We start from the raw sequence: 13,854 nt of genomic DNA on the forward strand, positions 1-13,854 counted from the left end.
TGTGGTATTCTCCCATTTCTAAATGCTGCAGTGATATCCTTTTGTTGTCTTGTGGGACTATTTCTGGCCCACAAAGGGTGTTTCTCATCCAAGCCCTTAAGGGTATGCTGGAAGTGGGGTAACACCCATCTTGTGTCTTTCAGGATTTTGAAAACTGAGTGCCTTTGGTAGAGCAGGAAAGTGATGAGGGCTCTGAGCTGGCCCACAGGGTATAATTCAGGCCATCCTGACTCACCAATCACTACCCTTGAGTTTTTCACAGTTCTGATTCAGAATCTCCCAAAGCATCACTGACACCAGTGTCTCAGCCCCTCTGGCAAAGCTGAGTGAGGGACCAGTGAGTCATCCCCGAATCTCTGACATTAATTTTGCTCTCTAGTTTATTCATCCTCAGAGAGCAGGACACCCCTGAGGGGCTTCAGCCCCACAGCAGAGGATTACAGTCCAAAGTGTCAGTCCCTCCTAGCCCAACCCTTATAATACTCCCCATTGCTCAGAGACCTCCACCGACCCCAGACACAGTACAGCTCTGCACTGGCACCTCTACAGCAATGTCTGCAGCCTCCTCCTCCCCACTGGGGTACAGGAAGGAGGCTCCCTCCCTCCATCTGCAGCTCCACACAGGGGCACCAGGTGGGAAAGGTGGTGGGGTCCATGTGGGGCAGGGCACAAGGCTGCTGTGCAGCCTCCAACACTGCCACTGTATGAGCACCTCATCATTTCAATATCAGTTGCATTTGGGTATATATGTAACTACAAAGGGAAAAAACCCTCTGCTTGAGTCCTGCTGAAGAACTAGATGAGAATGCAGCTATCCTGGGTTTGGTACCCGGGCTGGCTGAGGCATCCCTGGTGCAGTGTGATCCCTCTTCATTGCAGAGGCTGGCGGGGTGCTCCCTCCCCCGGGAGAGATGGGGGCTTGCTCACTGGGGTTTGACGTTTCCCACATGGATGCTCTCCTTCTGGCTTGTCAACAGTGAGTCAGGAATCCCAGCCACTTGGCTCATTGCTTGGTAGATCATGCTGAAAAATTGCAAATTAAAAACTGTGACTGCTCGGGATTAAAAAAGGAATAAACTGTGGATTTTGTTTGTCATGGGATATTTTTCTCTGCTCCTCTCTCATTCCATTTTGTACTATCTCCATCACCCTGCTTTCCAGTTTTGCCTGATTTGGAGGGGTGGACTCCACAGTTCATCCCTACTTCTAATTCTTGGACCTTAATACTTTCTTTTTTTTTTTTTCTTCTACTCCCTTTTCCAACTCTTCCAGATCACAGCTGACCTTTGCCAAATATCAGCTCTTGAGAGGCTCCTTTGTGTGTCCTACTAAGAATGGTGTGTTTATGGTACAGTTCAGGATTTTTTTCTCCCTGTTTCATCTTTCCCTTGGGCTCTGCTGGTCCCCCAACTGCTGCTGTGGCTTTTCCTGCCCTCTAGGGAGTTGTTCACTCATCTAAGCATTCCCTCAAGTGCCTTGGCTTCTTGGCTAGAGGCTGCTGTGGTGCCCATCTGTATTGGTTGCTGCTCCTTGTGCTCAGTGAGAGTGGAGATAGGGCAACCAGGAATATGATGATGGTGTTGGTTGTAAAAATATGAAAAATCCCTCTTAATTACACCCTGAACAAAAGCCTTGCCATGCAGAGCTCTGGCTCACCATGTGCTTCAGTAATTGCTATATGCCACAGTGTTCCTAGGTTGTATCTTCACAGACAGAAGCTCCATTGATTTCAAGGGACTCCTTGCCTAGTAAGAACAAGGAAACTGTAATGGAAGCAGGCCCTATGAACTCATCTAATTTATGTAATACTCACAAAACCCCCAGGTCTTTGCGGAAAATTATGGAATATAAATAATACCAACCAATAGCCAGGCATTTTCAGTCTCCTCTGGGAAATTGTTGCTGTACTGCCAGTTAGAAATTTATACTTTAGGCCAGTACTTGGACCAAAAAGATGAAATAGAGTTGGTGTTTTGGAACAGCTCGAGGAAATTGTGCAGGAATTATGTGCAACCAAATCTTAAGGTCTGGATCTGAATTTTTGAAAACCAGAAACATAAAACTCTTCAAATGGAAAAATAAGATACAACTGGTACAACAGTGAGTGTTTCAGCTGGGCAACTAATTCTGTAGCTTTATGCTGGTGAAAGTGTGATAGTCGTGAATCTGCTTTCCTCGGAGTTTGGACTTTGGAGCATAAGTGAGTGTGTGATTCACTGTCAAAGGCACAAGCAGATTTCGGTGATTTTTTTTCCCCTCCAGCATTACTGCCTGGTGAAGTGTGAGAATCATACAGTCAGTCCAAATATGTGACTGATCGAGAAGTGCTCCAAAGAGAAATTTTTTAAAAAGATATTTATTTATGAAATGAATAATGACTGCTGAGCTTGAAATGCAAGGACTTAAGAATTGGGAAAAAAAAATTTGAAAACAGCTGAAAAATCTATTGTCATGGAAAGTTGATTATATAAAGCGTTTTCCGGAAGCTTCTGAATAGTCCTTAATGTATAAGGAAGCAAGGGAATGGCTGGAATTTTGGATCCCTATTCATACAGACTCCTAGAACTTGTCGATAAGGCAGGGTTGAAAGCACAATTAAATAACTTTATTTGGGTGGTTTCCCGTGTTGCACCGTCTCGTGCACAATGATGTACACTAACCCACTGCTGCTCTTGGTTGCTGAGCCTTGGCACCTCTGACAGAGCATGTGCACTTGGAATCCCAGTTTGGAACAAAGTATTTATTCAGAAATAAGTTGGTTTTTCTCAGATCTTTACTAATCGCCTACACAGCCACATATGAGCCCAGGTATTCAATCTGGCAATATTTAATAAAGAATACATAAATATTTACATAAATGTCATTTGGACACCTCAGGCCTGTAGATTCAAGAACAACTTGGGCTTCTTTGGCAGGAGACATCAACATAAATGCGAGTAGTCATTAAATAATGGCAAGAAATGATAGCAATAAAACCTCCCTGCCTATTTTTCATCCTAGAAAGGTGAAAGAAAATGGCAAATTATTCAATGTTTTTCATGGTTGTCAGAAACTGGACAGTATCCAAAAATTAGTTCAGCAAATATTTATGAAATGGTATCTAAACCACTACCTGTTCTGCTTATCTGAGATGTAGTTGTGCAATCTGTTTCATACTCTTTATCCAAAGGTGGGGGAGGAAAAGGCATGTTTTTGAGGTAGAATTTGTGCCAAATCAGACTTTGAGACCAGAAAGTGTTTTGAAGATTAATTTTTTAAAAAAGCCACCTTAATAGGTCTGGGTGATTTTTGAAATTGGCTACATCAAACTGAGCCCTGTGAGTAATTTGAAAGCGACAATTTAGGGACATGGGACATTTTCCTGGCTGTTAATGCCCCTTTTTATTTGATCTGATCTCTGATCAGAATAACCCTTAGGAGTTAACTCTACAGAGAAGCAATTGACCTGAACAGTGCTTTGCAATCTGGTTTGGAGGAGAACCTTTTTTGTTCCAATACAAATCCAATCTTCCATTCTACCCTCTCTAGGTCAGCCACAAATACCTTCCTTTCTACTACAGCTCAACTAGGAGAGACCCAAATGTATTTTGCTTGCTCCAGCTGGTTGACTAGTTTCTCTGATAGCCCTGAAACAGAATTTAAGAGGAAGCTTGTTCATTTTCCTAAACTATTTGTATATTCTAAATGAATAAAATATTCATTTAGCTGTGAGCAAAAACCTTCTAAACACTAAATATTTTTTGTCATTTCTGTGTTTAAAAGGGCTGCCACTGAGCTTGTCTTAAAATGGTTCAAGAAATAAGTGCCATTTATGAGTGAACAGAATCTACCATTTTCAGCTTTCTCGCTCCCAAGGGACTTGTCTTATCAGAGGCACTTAGTGCTCTGAGGGAAGGGAGAGCAGCGGCTGTTTCCTGGGATGTGCTGCCTGCCTGGCACACCAGGGGTGTCAGATGGACCTCATCTCTCTTTCTGCTGAAGAAAATGCACTGCCCAGTGATATTTATTATTTGATGTAGACAGAATTAATGGCAGTGTTGGCTGCACCCAGTTTCAAAAGGGTCCAGCATCCTGCAGTAAATGGGATAAAGAGACAGAGAGTGATGTGTAAGCCAATGTTTTTGAAACTGGGATCCATTAATTAAAGCAAACCCTCCATCCTGAAGAGTGTTTCAATAGATCATCACAAATGGTATTCTGAGATGACCAATAAAGGGTTGGCAATGCTCCATGGCTCAGGATCTGGCCACCTGTTTCCTCAGAGAGTTGTCAGTTCATTACAGGAGTATTTTGATGCCTTCTGTTAAAGTCTTGGAAGGTGCAGAGATGACCTTCCTGTCTTTTGCTGCCTTTTGCTTTGTTCTGTCAGAGGTGTCCTCATCTGTGACAGCCTTAGATAGTATCTTGGCCAAGGACGTGTCCCTGTAGTCTGGGGAGTGATTTCTTTGCCAATAAAGGACACTGTTAGGTTGATTGGGGGAGTAATCAAAGCTGAATATGGTTATAAAGATGGATTTCTCTTCTTGATGATGAAGAAAACCCAGATCCCTTCCATCCCTCAGCTCCTACTGGGAAAATTTGCATTGCTCTGCCAGCACTTGCTCACATGATGCCCTCTCAAAATATCTATTATCTTTTTTTTTTGATGGTGACACTTTTGTTAGCTATACTTTGTGCTCAGACACTGTTATCTTCCCAGTGAGGTCTTTATAATAAATGAAAAAGTCAGTCAAGTCATCCCCCTGTTCCTGCTGCAGATGGGAAAACTTAAGCCCAGAGAAATAGTGTGACTTTTGTACAGCTACAAAGTGGAGTTGTGGTTAAGAGGGGAACAGTGCTGTAATGGTGCAGCAGAGACTCCAGCTCTTGAAAATGCATCTGCTGCTCTGTGCTGCCTTCCCCCATGTATTTGATACTGATGCAGACGCAGCCTCAGTTATCTGAAACTTCCGCTGTTGAAAACAGGACCTTTTTCTCCCTTCAGATCACATCCAGAACGTCTGCGGTTATTTGAACCCTCCGATATCCCCTGTGTACCCTCAACATCTCACTAATGCGCCCAAAACGGCGCTTAATTACCTGCCGGTGCCGCTGCCCCCGCCAGAGTTGATGTGGCAGGTTGCTGCAGTCGGGTAATCGAATCCTGCGATGCCTGAAGCATTTTTGGCACGGAGCCCGCAGCCAGGGAGAAACCCGCCGCCTGCCTCCTCCCGCCTTACCTACGGCTCCTGCCATCCCCTCGCAGCGCCGCGATGGGAGGCAGGAACACACCCAGCCCTGGTCCCCATCTGTTGCAGCACCGGCTCCAGTAGCAGAGCCCGAGATGTTTAAATGCGCCTGCCTTTAGGGAAAAGCTTTGAATGCAGTTCTTCGATGGACGTTTCCAGCCAGACTGCAGGATTTTTCAGAGCTGTAAGTCGGAACGGGGCTCGATTGTCTCTGGTTTTCTCTGGATTTGATTATTTTTATTATGATTTTTAAAATGTATTTATCGTGGCGGGGGGAAATAGATTTTGCATTCATTTAGGTGGATGCCCGAGTGCACTGCAGGACTCTGCCGAGAGGCAGGAATTCTTCAGGCTGCGTAAGAAATGCGTGGTCCTTGGATATTTTGGTTTCTTTCATCATGTTTTGTCTCTTTTGCATGCATGGCTGGCACAGGGCTGTTGTCCTGTTTTTAGAGCATTTAATTGCAATAGATACTCCAAGGCTGAACAAAATGTTCTTTTATCTACTTAAAGAATGCAGCTTGGGTTTGGGGTTGGGGTTTTGTTCCCTTGCATAACTTTTCCTTAATGTTTTGGAAAGAGAAATTATCATTTAGGGGGGACGTTCATTTAATTTCAGCCTAAAACCATCTGGTCTCTGCAGCCTGCAATGACTGATTTCTCCTACTGCTCATCTCAGAGCAGCCTGAACTGCTGAGCAACTAATTGCTGTGACTAGTCACTTCAATCCCCAAATCACAGGGTTTGCTTATTGATTTTAATGTGATATTTGATATTTGATGGGGTTTGCCAGGATAAAGAGGTGTATTACAAGCTTTGTGTGTCCCTTTTGCATTTTTCCCCTCTTCACTGCCAGAATTAATGCTGAGCACATGCAATTTGCACCGCAGTTAATGGACCTGTGAGATAATGAACGTCCAAAAAGGATGAAGCTGGTTCTTTCCTGGGGATCGGAGCCTGAAGGGTTTAGAGATGCTCCGTTAGTGGGGTGATGGGAGGGGTTTGGTGAATAGCAGCTGAAATTCAATCCAGCATAAGATGCAGGGGATTGTGCCAGCACCCTGTGTGTGTTTTGCTTGTTGGTCGCTGTGTTATAGGTGCGGTTACAGGCTGCAGGAGGGATGCGGGTTCTGCCTTTGGGGAAGAGATTTCACCCTCAGCTCCATCCCTCACATGGGCTGAAGAGTCCTGAGTTCGGGAGAGGCTGGAAAGCAGAGGCGGCGCTGACTTTGAGCAGCCCTGGGAGGTGTGAGAAAACTGAAGCTGCTGCAGTTGGGAGTCTGGGGGGCAGGATTATCTGTTGGAAGAGTGAATGATGGGCAGGAGGATGAAACGGATCCTGCTGACATGGGGCCAACCCTCATTTCAAAGGGGGGCAGTGGGAAACCCAGCAAAAGACTCTATTGCATTTCAATTTAATCCATTTTTATTACTGGGAGTGGAATACAAATATATTTATTTTTTGAAAATGCCCTAGTTTGAAATAAACAAAAAGCCCCCAATCCCCCCCAAAATCCACCCCATCGATCTGTACAAGGATGCTTCACACTCATTAAGATGAAATGAAAAGAATTAAAAGCAAAATTGCTGCAAATCTTTAAAAGCAAAACACAGAGTTGATGGAAATCACCTGTAACTACTTTGCTTCAGGCAGCAAAGAGCCACTGGTTTTCCATCAGGAGGAGAAAATCCTCCTGTCATTTCAGCTTGTTTGGCCACCCAAGTGGGTCCAGTGACAAGCTGATTTTAAGACAAGAAACGTTTAATCATCTAAAATTTAAAATAAATGGTAGTTAGAAACTGTAAGAACTTGTTACCATGTTTGTATGCACATGTTATACAATTATATATGTTGCCATATGCATTTTCCTATATAAAAGCATGTTTTATATGTGTGTAAAAAAACTGATGCCCTGTGAGTTTAGCTGTAGCACATCTCCATCTGGGAGGACATAGTCACCAGTGAAGTCTGTTTCTGTTTCTCACTGTAGGTGCCAGTGCCTCTGCTCTTAGAACTGATATATATTTTGATAAAGTTGTCCTTTTGCTCTGATGTAAGAGACATTTTTCTAATAGGTATTTAATGACTTCTAGTGCCTGATTGCAGTTCTAAGTCCAATTTCCATTCCTAATAGAGCTCAAAATAAATGTTAATAAAACTTGGATTTAAATGCATACTAATAGTTGTACAGCTGTTCAATACATATAGATAGAAATTAACATTCTTGATGAGAAAAAACTAACTTGTATTTTTTTAGGGCCGTATTACTTCCATGAACTTAATTTTTGGTAGTAAGGAAAAAATAAAAAAATGTTCCTCTCAATCAAAATTTCCTGCTTGTGGATTTAACTCATCTTGAGGGGGGAAAAAAAATTGGATTGGTCATTTTTTTGCTTAATTTTGTTTCCGGCTTGGGTGCTCGTTATTTTTTTGGGAGGCTTTTGGTGATGCTCCTTGGCAGGGTGAGTGTCTGTGCCAGGCTGAGAGCTGTGGGCAGGGGCTCTCCCTGAGGCTTGGCTTGGTAATTCCAGTGTGAGCTTTATTTTTTGGTGACAAATGGGTTTGGACTGTCTGCCACAAGGCTTGAAGCAACAGCCAGTTATGAAACGGTCTCTCCTGCGCCAGGCTCGTACTCTGCCCATCTGTCACCGTGTCCGGGGTGTCCTGCTCACTTGGAAATGCTTCCCACACTCTCCAAGCAAGATCAAATGCTGCTCAACACATTTTGATGCCCAAACTGTCAGCCAAATCAAATGCAGATTTGCCTGTTTCAGCCCACCAGTGTCTGCTGGGCTTCAAAACCACTTCATAGGGCAGAAGTTACATTTGGCAACCTGTATATGCAGGTAACGAGGCTGAGTTTCCAGCTGGATTTCCCTGAGCGTGTGTTTGCTTGTCCTTTCTCCACATCATGTTCAGAAAGGCCCATTGTAACACGGTGCTTAAATGGGCTTGTGAAGATTAAGATGGCTAAAATCAGAAGACTGTCACTAAAGGAGTCAGAAATTAGTATGGCGCATTTGAAAGCTTCTTTTCCCCTGCACTGGATCTAAACTAGGAACAATTTCTGGGGGAAAAAAATAAATAGTAGCTATTAATGAAAGCCATAGTCCTTGAAAGAAGCCTGAAGTTTACTTGGGGAAATATCTTCCTTAAAATTTTAGTATTGCCTGTACAGTAATTAGAAAAAAACCTCGGTGTGTCTTATTTCTGTTCTTCCCTTTCCACATGAGGATTATTTCCAAACTGACCCACTGTGAAAACTTATTTTCAGTGATGGCTATTTCAAGTGAGAGTGAGTAATCCCTTTGTTATGTTCTCCTGTATGTCTCATTGTTCACAAGATTTTCCAAATGGGTAAATATTTTATCCATCTTTTATCAGAGGTGGTCATTGGTGTCTTCCAATACCTTTTTCCAAGCAGAACTATGGTGCTTTTTGGAGCACATCCCTTGAAACAGCCTTAACAGGAGTGACCAGGGCTCGGTGTGAGGAGGTCTGGAAGTGTGAGATACACTATCCCTTGGACATTTCCCTTAGATTATGCCAATTCTCTTCACAAATGAGCTTTTCTCAGAGGTTGAAGAGCTGGCTTATTTTCTTAAAACTCAAATTCTAATTGTTTCAGCTGGACACAGTGGTTCCTTCATTTCGCTCCTGTCAAAGAGTTAACCCTGTTTTCTACACAGCAGCAAAGAAAATACCATTTTAGTAACCTTAGAGCTCGGGGCCTCACTGTGCTCCCCCCCGCACGGATACCTGCGCTGTGTCTGGGCCGCAAAGCAACGACGGGAGCGAAGCCGGGCTGGGTTAGCCCGGCTGAGTCCCGGCAGCCGTACAACTCCGAGGGAGCGGAGCTGCCGGAGTATTTACTCAGCCTCCTGCGGGGATGTCGCAGCCTCCGCTCCGCCGGGGGTTGTCATGGCTACGCCGCTCCCCGGAGCCGGGAGAACGTGAGCTGGTGTAAACCACGCTGGCAGCCGCAGCCTGGCCCGTAGTAAGATGCATTCCCTTGTTTGGACAGTTTGCTCTCCGAACGGAGGGTGGGGGGGAGGGAGGGGAAGGAAAATGAGTTATTTTATTCCCGCTTTGTAGGCAGTAAAGAGGGAGAGGTAAGATGCGGGGTTCGTTTATCCTGTGTTGGATCCTCCGAAGTTTAAGGAAGTTGTTCAGCCTCTCCCATACCCGGGAAATGAGATTAGATTAGCTCAGCTGGTTAGAGAAGGGTGCTCATAACACCAGGGTCTGGGGGTTTGATCCCCATGTGGGCCATTCACTTAAGAGTTGGTCTCAATGATCCCTGTGGGTCCCTTCCAACTCAGAATATTCTGTGAAATCTGTGAGATGGGACCAAATTGCCCACTGGAGATGCTGGCTTTTCCCTTCTCTCTAGACTGGACATAAATTGTGGGGTACATGACTAGTGTTTCAGGTGGCTGAAGGTAGGTGAACGATATGTTATCCTTAATGCCTTCCCAGAGCTAATCTCAAAAGCTGGAGCAGGCAATTAAAGTCTCATCACTTAAGTCCACTCATGAAGCTATTCTGGACTGGATATGCAGTTTGCAAAGTGCTTTGGACTCCCACAGGATGAACGATGTGTTGTGATTTATTAGTATTGCAAGGCACTGCTAACTGATAATCTAGTAATGGTTCCACATCTCTGCATTTCTTAGCTCAAAGCCAAGGGTGGTATTTAAAGGATACGCAAGCTGGATTTGGGTAGAATACTGTACTATGAGTGTGATAAAGTTTTCTAGGTTATCTCTGAGAATTTGAGCTTTCTTCTGCCCTTCAGGGCTTTTTATGTTACCAGCTTCAGCAAAATGCCTCTTTAAATAAGGAGTTCAGAGGCTGATGAATGAAGACATCCATTCTTTTAGGAAAAGAAAAAAAGTTGTCTACCTATGAAATAAAGCATATTGTATATATTGGTCTCTTTTTACACGTTTCTTAAAGTGTAAGAAAAACTACAGCAAATTGACTATCAACTGCATAGATGTGAAATTGTTCTCTTAGGCTGCAGAGAGATGCAGGAAAATGTGTCAGGAAAGCATCAAGAGGAGAATCTTTCCTCAATGTGGACTCCATGTGTTGTCTCCTTTGACCTCCCATTCAGGTCTTCATCACACCAAGCACAGAGCCATCCTGTTCATCCTTTCCTTGCCTAATTTCTTGTTTGCTTCCACTTTTTTTTTCCCTTTCTTTTTTACTTGAGGGACTACTTGATCAGAGCAGGTCCCTCACTTGCCTGGCTTTCCATCTCTAAGCTTTCTTCTAATTGTTAAGATTATTCATGGTTATTAACTGACAAGAATGTAAAGAGGAGGCAACAGGCAGCTGTCTTCCTAAATGCAGTGAACTGGAAAAAATAGTTGCAGTTCAAGTATTTATGGCAGAGATTTTCTGCCTGGTGCGAATGTCACATTTTTTTCTTCATATACATGCAAGGGAGAACCCTGTGAGTTCTTCCCAGATAAGGCCATCAGCTGGGGTTTTTCAGGTCTGATTTTGTTTTGTTTTCCTCTTCCTTGAGGAAATGATTTTTGAAGATATTTGGCTTACAGAGCGTGGGGAAAACCATAAATAAATACAAACCACAGTGACTTTTAAAGCAGCTCAAGTGTAGAGAGGATTTAGTAAGCTTCAGTATGATCCTGGTTTTGAATCCCCTTCAGACTGCTCCTGTGCTGCAGCATCTCAAATGTTTTCATTACATTATGGCAAAATCATCTTTTGTTTCCTGTGTTTCTGCGTTTCGCTGTGGCTGAAGTTGTGTTTTATAGCAAATGAGAGCTTTTCCCTCCAAACACATTGGGATCCTGTGTCTCGTTTATGTAAGGCAATCTTATAAGTATTGGAAAGCAATTTGGTTGGCACCGAGTCTGTGCCATCTGAAGGGGAATATTTGCAGGCTCCTGCAGTCCTTGCCTTGGTTGTTTCCTAATTTCCTCATCACTCATCTGACCACATTTTCCAGGACTGAGGTAGGTTATCTTCTGCTTTTACCTTGTGTTTCTTAACTTTGGGTGCTTCTGGAATGAAATACCTCACTAGAGAAAGTTTGTCTTTAGCTGAGCACCTTGGGATAGCACTTCATGATGGATCGTGGTTGTGTCACAGGAACATTAAGAATTTTGTTTTCCTCCCTGGCTTGCTTTCTCTGCTGTTCCCTCACTTTCTCTCTTTCTCCTTTTTTTTTTTTTTTAATGGCATTTTGTTATTTGCACGTTGGCTGGGTTGTCCATCTGCTGTTGTAGTAAACATGCTGCCAGTCAGTGTGCTGTGTGGTTCATGGTGTGAAGGAGCTGACAAACCAGGCTGTGCAAGTGTGTGTGGAGTTCCTATTCTGGCTTTGTCAGAGAGCCTCTCGTGATGGCCTGTGACTTACTGGTGAGGTGGACAGCATCATCACAGCATTTCCATACAACCCTGAGCTCCCTGGACAATCGGAACAGGATGGGGCTCCAGGCAGAAGGGGTTGCATCCCACCCCAGGCTGCCTGTGCTCAGCTCATCTGCAAAGGCTGAATCACCAACAAGACATGGTGGTGGTTCCTGGCAGGAGAGCACAAGGCTTGAGAGAAAACTTCATTTTTTCTGTGAACAGCGTAGGAATGTGTTCTGGGGATTTAAGTCTGAGACTGAGAACAACGCAAAAAACAATCTGTGGTCTCTCGGCATTTTTTGTTGATGGATCTTGTCTACAGCCTCAGAAGGAAAAAAGGTGAATTTGTTGTAGACTGCTGGAGATTAATACCTGTCAGGATCAGTCAGGAAGTTCAGAATTGAAGAAAGGTGTGTTGGAGGCTGCTGGTATCCCACAATCAGGATAACTCAGGAAGAACAGCTTGGAAGACAGCTGTTTTCAAGGAAATATCAAGGACTTACTGGTTTCAGGGCTCTCTTTATCCCCTTCCCCTTGAAATTCTTAGTTTTAGCAAGTTCTGACCAAGTGATGGCAATCCAAGCTGGGCTACCTGTGGGTGAGAACAAGGGAGAATTGGCTTCAGTAGCTCTTTAGGACCTTGTTTGGTTTTTGTCACAGCTGAAAGAAATGCCTTTAAATTCCATTAACTCTGGTTTTCTTATGCAAAATTTTCACATGTGAGGTTTTTATGTAGGACACTGAATAATCACCTGATGGATGGGGATTTTCACATCTCAGTTAGATTTTGGCCAGCCATTGCTCCCTAACTTTTTAGATTAACACCTCTTTGGAACTGAATATTTCCCATTTTTTCCAGGCGCTTCATTTTGGGGTGATTTACCCTCTCTTATTTCAAATCTGATGCTGTATCTACCTTGACACCAAAGTGCACACAGCTGGTCCTGCACAGTCACCCAGTAAATCCTGGCCTGTGCTGTCTCTGGCATCTTCATGCTGCAGACAAAATCATAGAGTCATTATGGTTGGAAATGACCTCTAAGGTCATTGAGTCCACCTTTAACCTGACATCTTCACCATTCCTCCTTGTCCTGGTTTTTGGGAGAAGATACCAACCCCCACCGACAACCTCCTTTCAGGTTGTAAGAGGGATAAGGTTCCCACCCGAGCCTCCTTTTTCCCAGGCTGAACACCCCCAGCTCCCTCAGCCAACTCTCATCAAACTTGTGCTCCAGACCTTCACTGGCTTCATTGCCCTCCTCTGGACACTCTCCAGCACCTCAATGTCTTTCTTGCTATGGGAGGCCCAAAACTAAACACAGGATTCGCAGTATGGCCTCATCAGCCAAGTCTCCCTGTCTCATTCCTACCATCTCAAACTCTCCAGACCCACTCAATTGTTCTTTTATACTATAAATACCCTTAAAAGTACTAGCAAACAAATAAACTGGAACAGCCTTGTGCAGTGCAAAGCTGGCTTGCACAGATCTAACCAGCCTTGTACATCTGTTACTGCCCACTCCCATTGAGTCATACCGAGACTTAGTCACCAGCATCCTCAGTCTCACAGTACGACATATCTCTTGTCTCCAAAACACATGCTGCAGTCTGCATGGCATGGGGGAGTGAGGAGAGCAAAGCAGTGAGCAGCCTACTCCTGAAGGAATAAAGCAGCGTAGCAAGCCTTATTATACTTTACTATGACTGGTATATCAAAACAAAAGGACAGAAATTCCTGTGTATGTCAGTTTTGAATCTTTTCTTGTGCAATAATTGAGTGATTTGTTATAAACCCCCCAAGGCTTATAGATAGCATTGCTACCAAAGAAAAGGACAAATTTCTATGCAAGCAGAGCTACCAAGCTATGCCCTCTATTCCACAGAGATCAAACTTTGGATTCTGCTCACAGGTTATTAGCATATGTAGCATATTTGCTATTCAGAGTTTTACGTAGGCTCGTAATAGGTACGAATCCAAGGTTGATCTAAAAAAAAATCTGCTGGTGTGCAGAGTGCAATGAAGGAAACTGTTCACAGCCAATGTTAATAAAAATCCCGACCTTCTTTGTCCTTGGTAGGATAGTTGAAGTGCTCATAGCTCAGTAACATTAGCAGAGAAGGAGACTCAGAGAGCCCTGTTAAGGTGTGGTGCTGAGGAGTGCAGTTTTTAGCAATTTTTTTGTCAGCACTCAGCTTAATTTCTCTGTATGTTGTTTTCTTCATTTATTTTATTAAAGT

The 13,854-nt window shown here is 43.7% G+C and overlaps 1 protein-coding gene across 4 annotated transcripts in view; it reads left to right on the forward strand.

The window, feature by feature from the left end:
• Positions 1-13,854, forward strand: part of PRKAG2 (protein kinase AMP-activated non-catalytic subunit gamma 2) — a 209,568-nt gene that overhangs the window by 46,749 nt on the left and 148,965 nt on the right. Inside the window, exon 1 of one of the 4 annotated variants that reach the window (XM_051768290.1) lies at positions 4,985-5,412. The exons of the other annotated variants lie outside the window; for them this stretch is intronic. Within the exon in view, the coding sequence (XP_051624250.1) occupies positions 5,332-5,412 (81 nt within the window). The 5' untranslated portion in view covers positions 4,985-5,331. Of the gene's footprint in view, positions 1-4,984; positions 5,413-13,854 lie in introns of those variants that run through there. 4 annotated transcript variants of the gene reach the window in all.

The sequence above is a fragment of the Manacus candei genome, unplaced genomic scaffold (genome assembly GCF_025592945.1).
Source record: "Manacus candei isolate 608988 ecotype Guabito, Panama unplaced genomic scaffold, ASM2559294v1 h1tg000094l, whole genome shotgun sequence".
NCBI classification, from domain to species: domain Eukaryota; kingdom Metazoa; phylum Chordata; class Aves; order Passeriformes; family Pipridae; genus Manacus; species Manacus candei.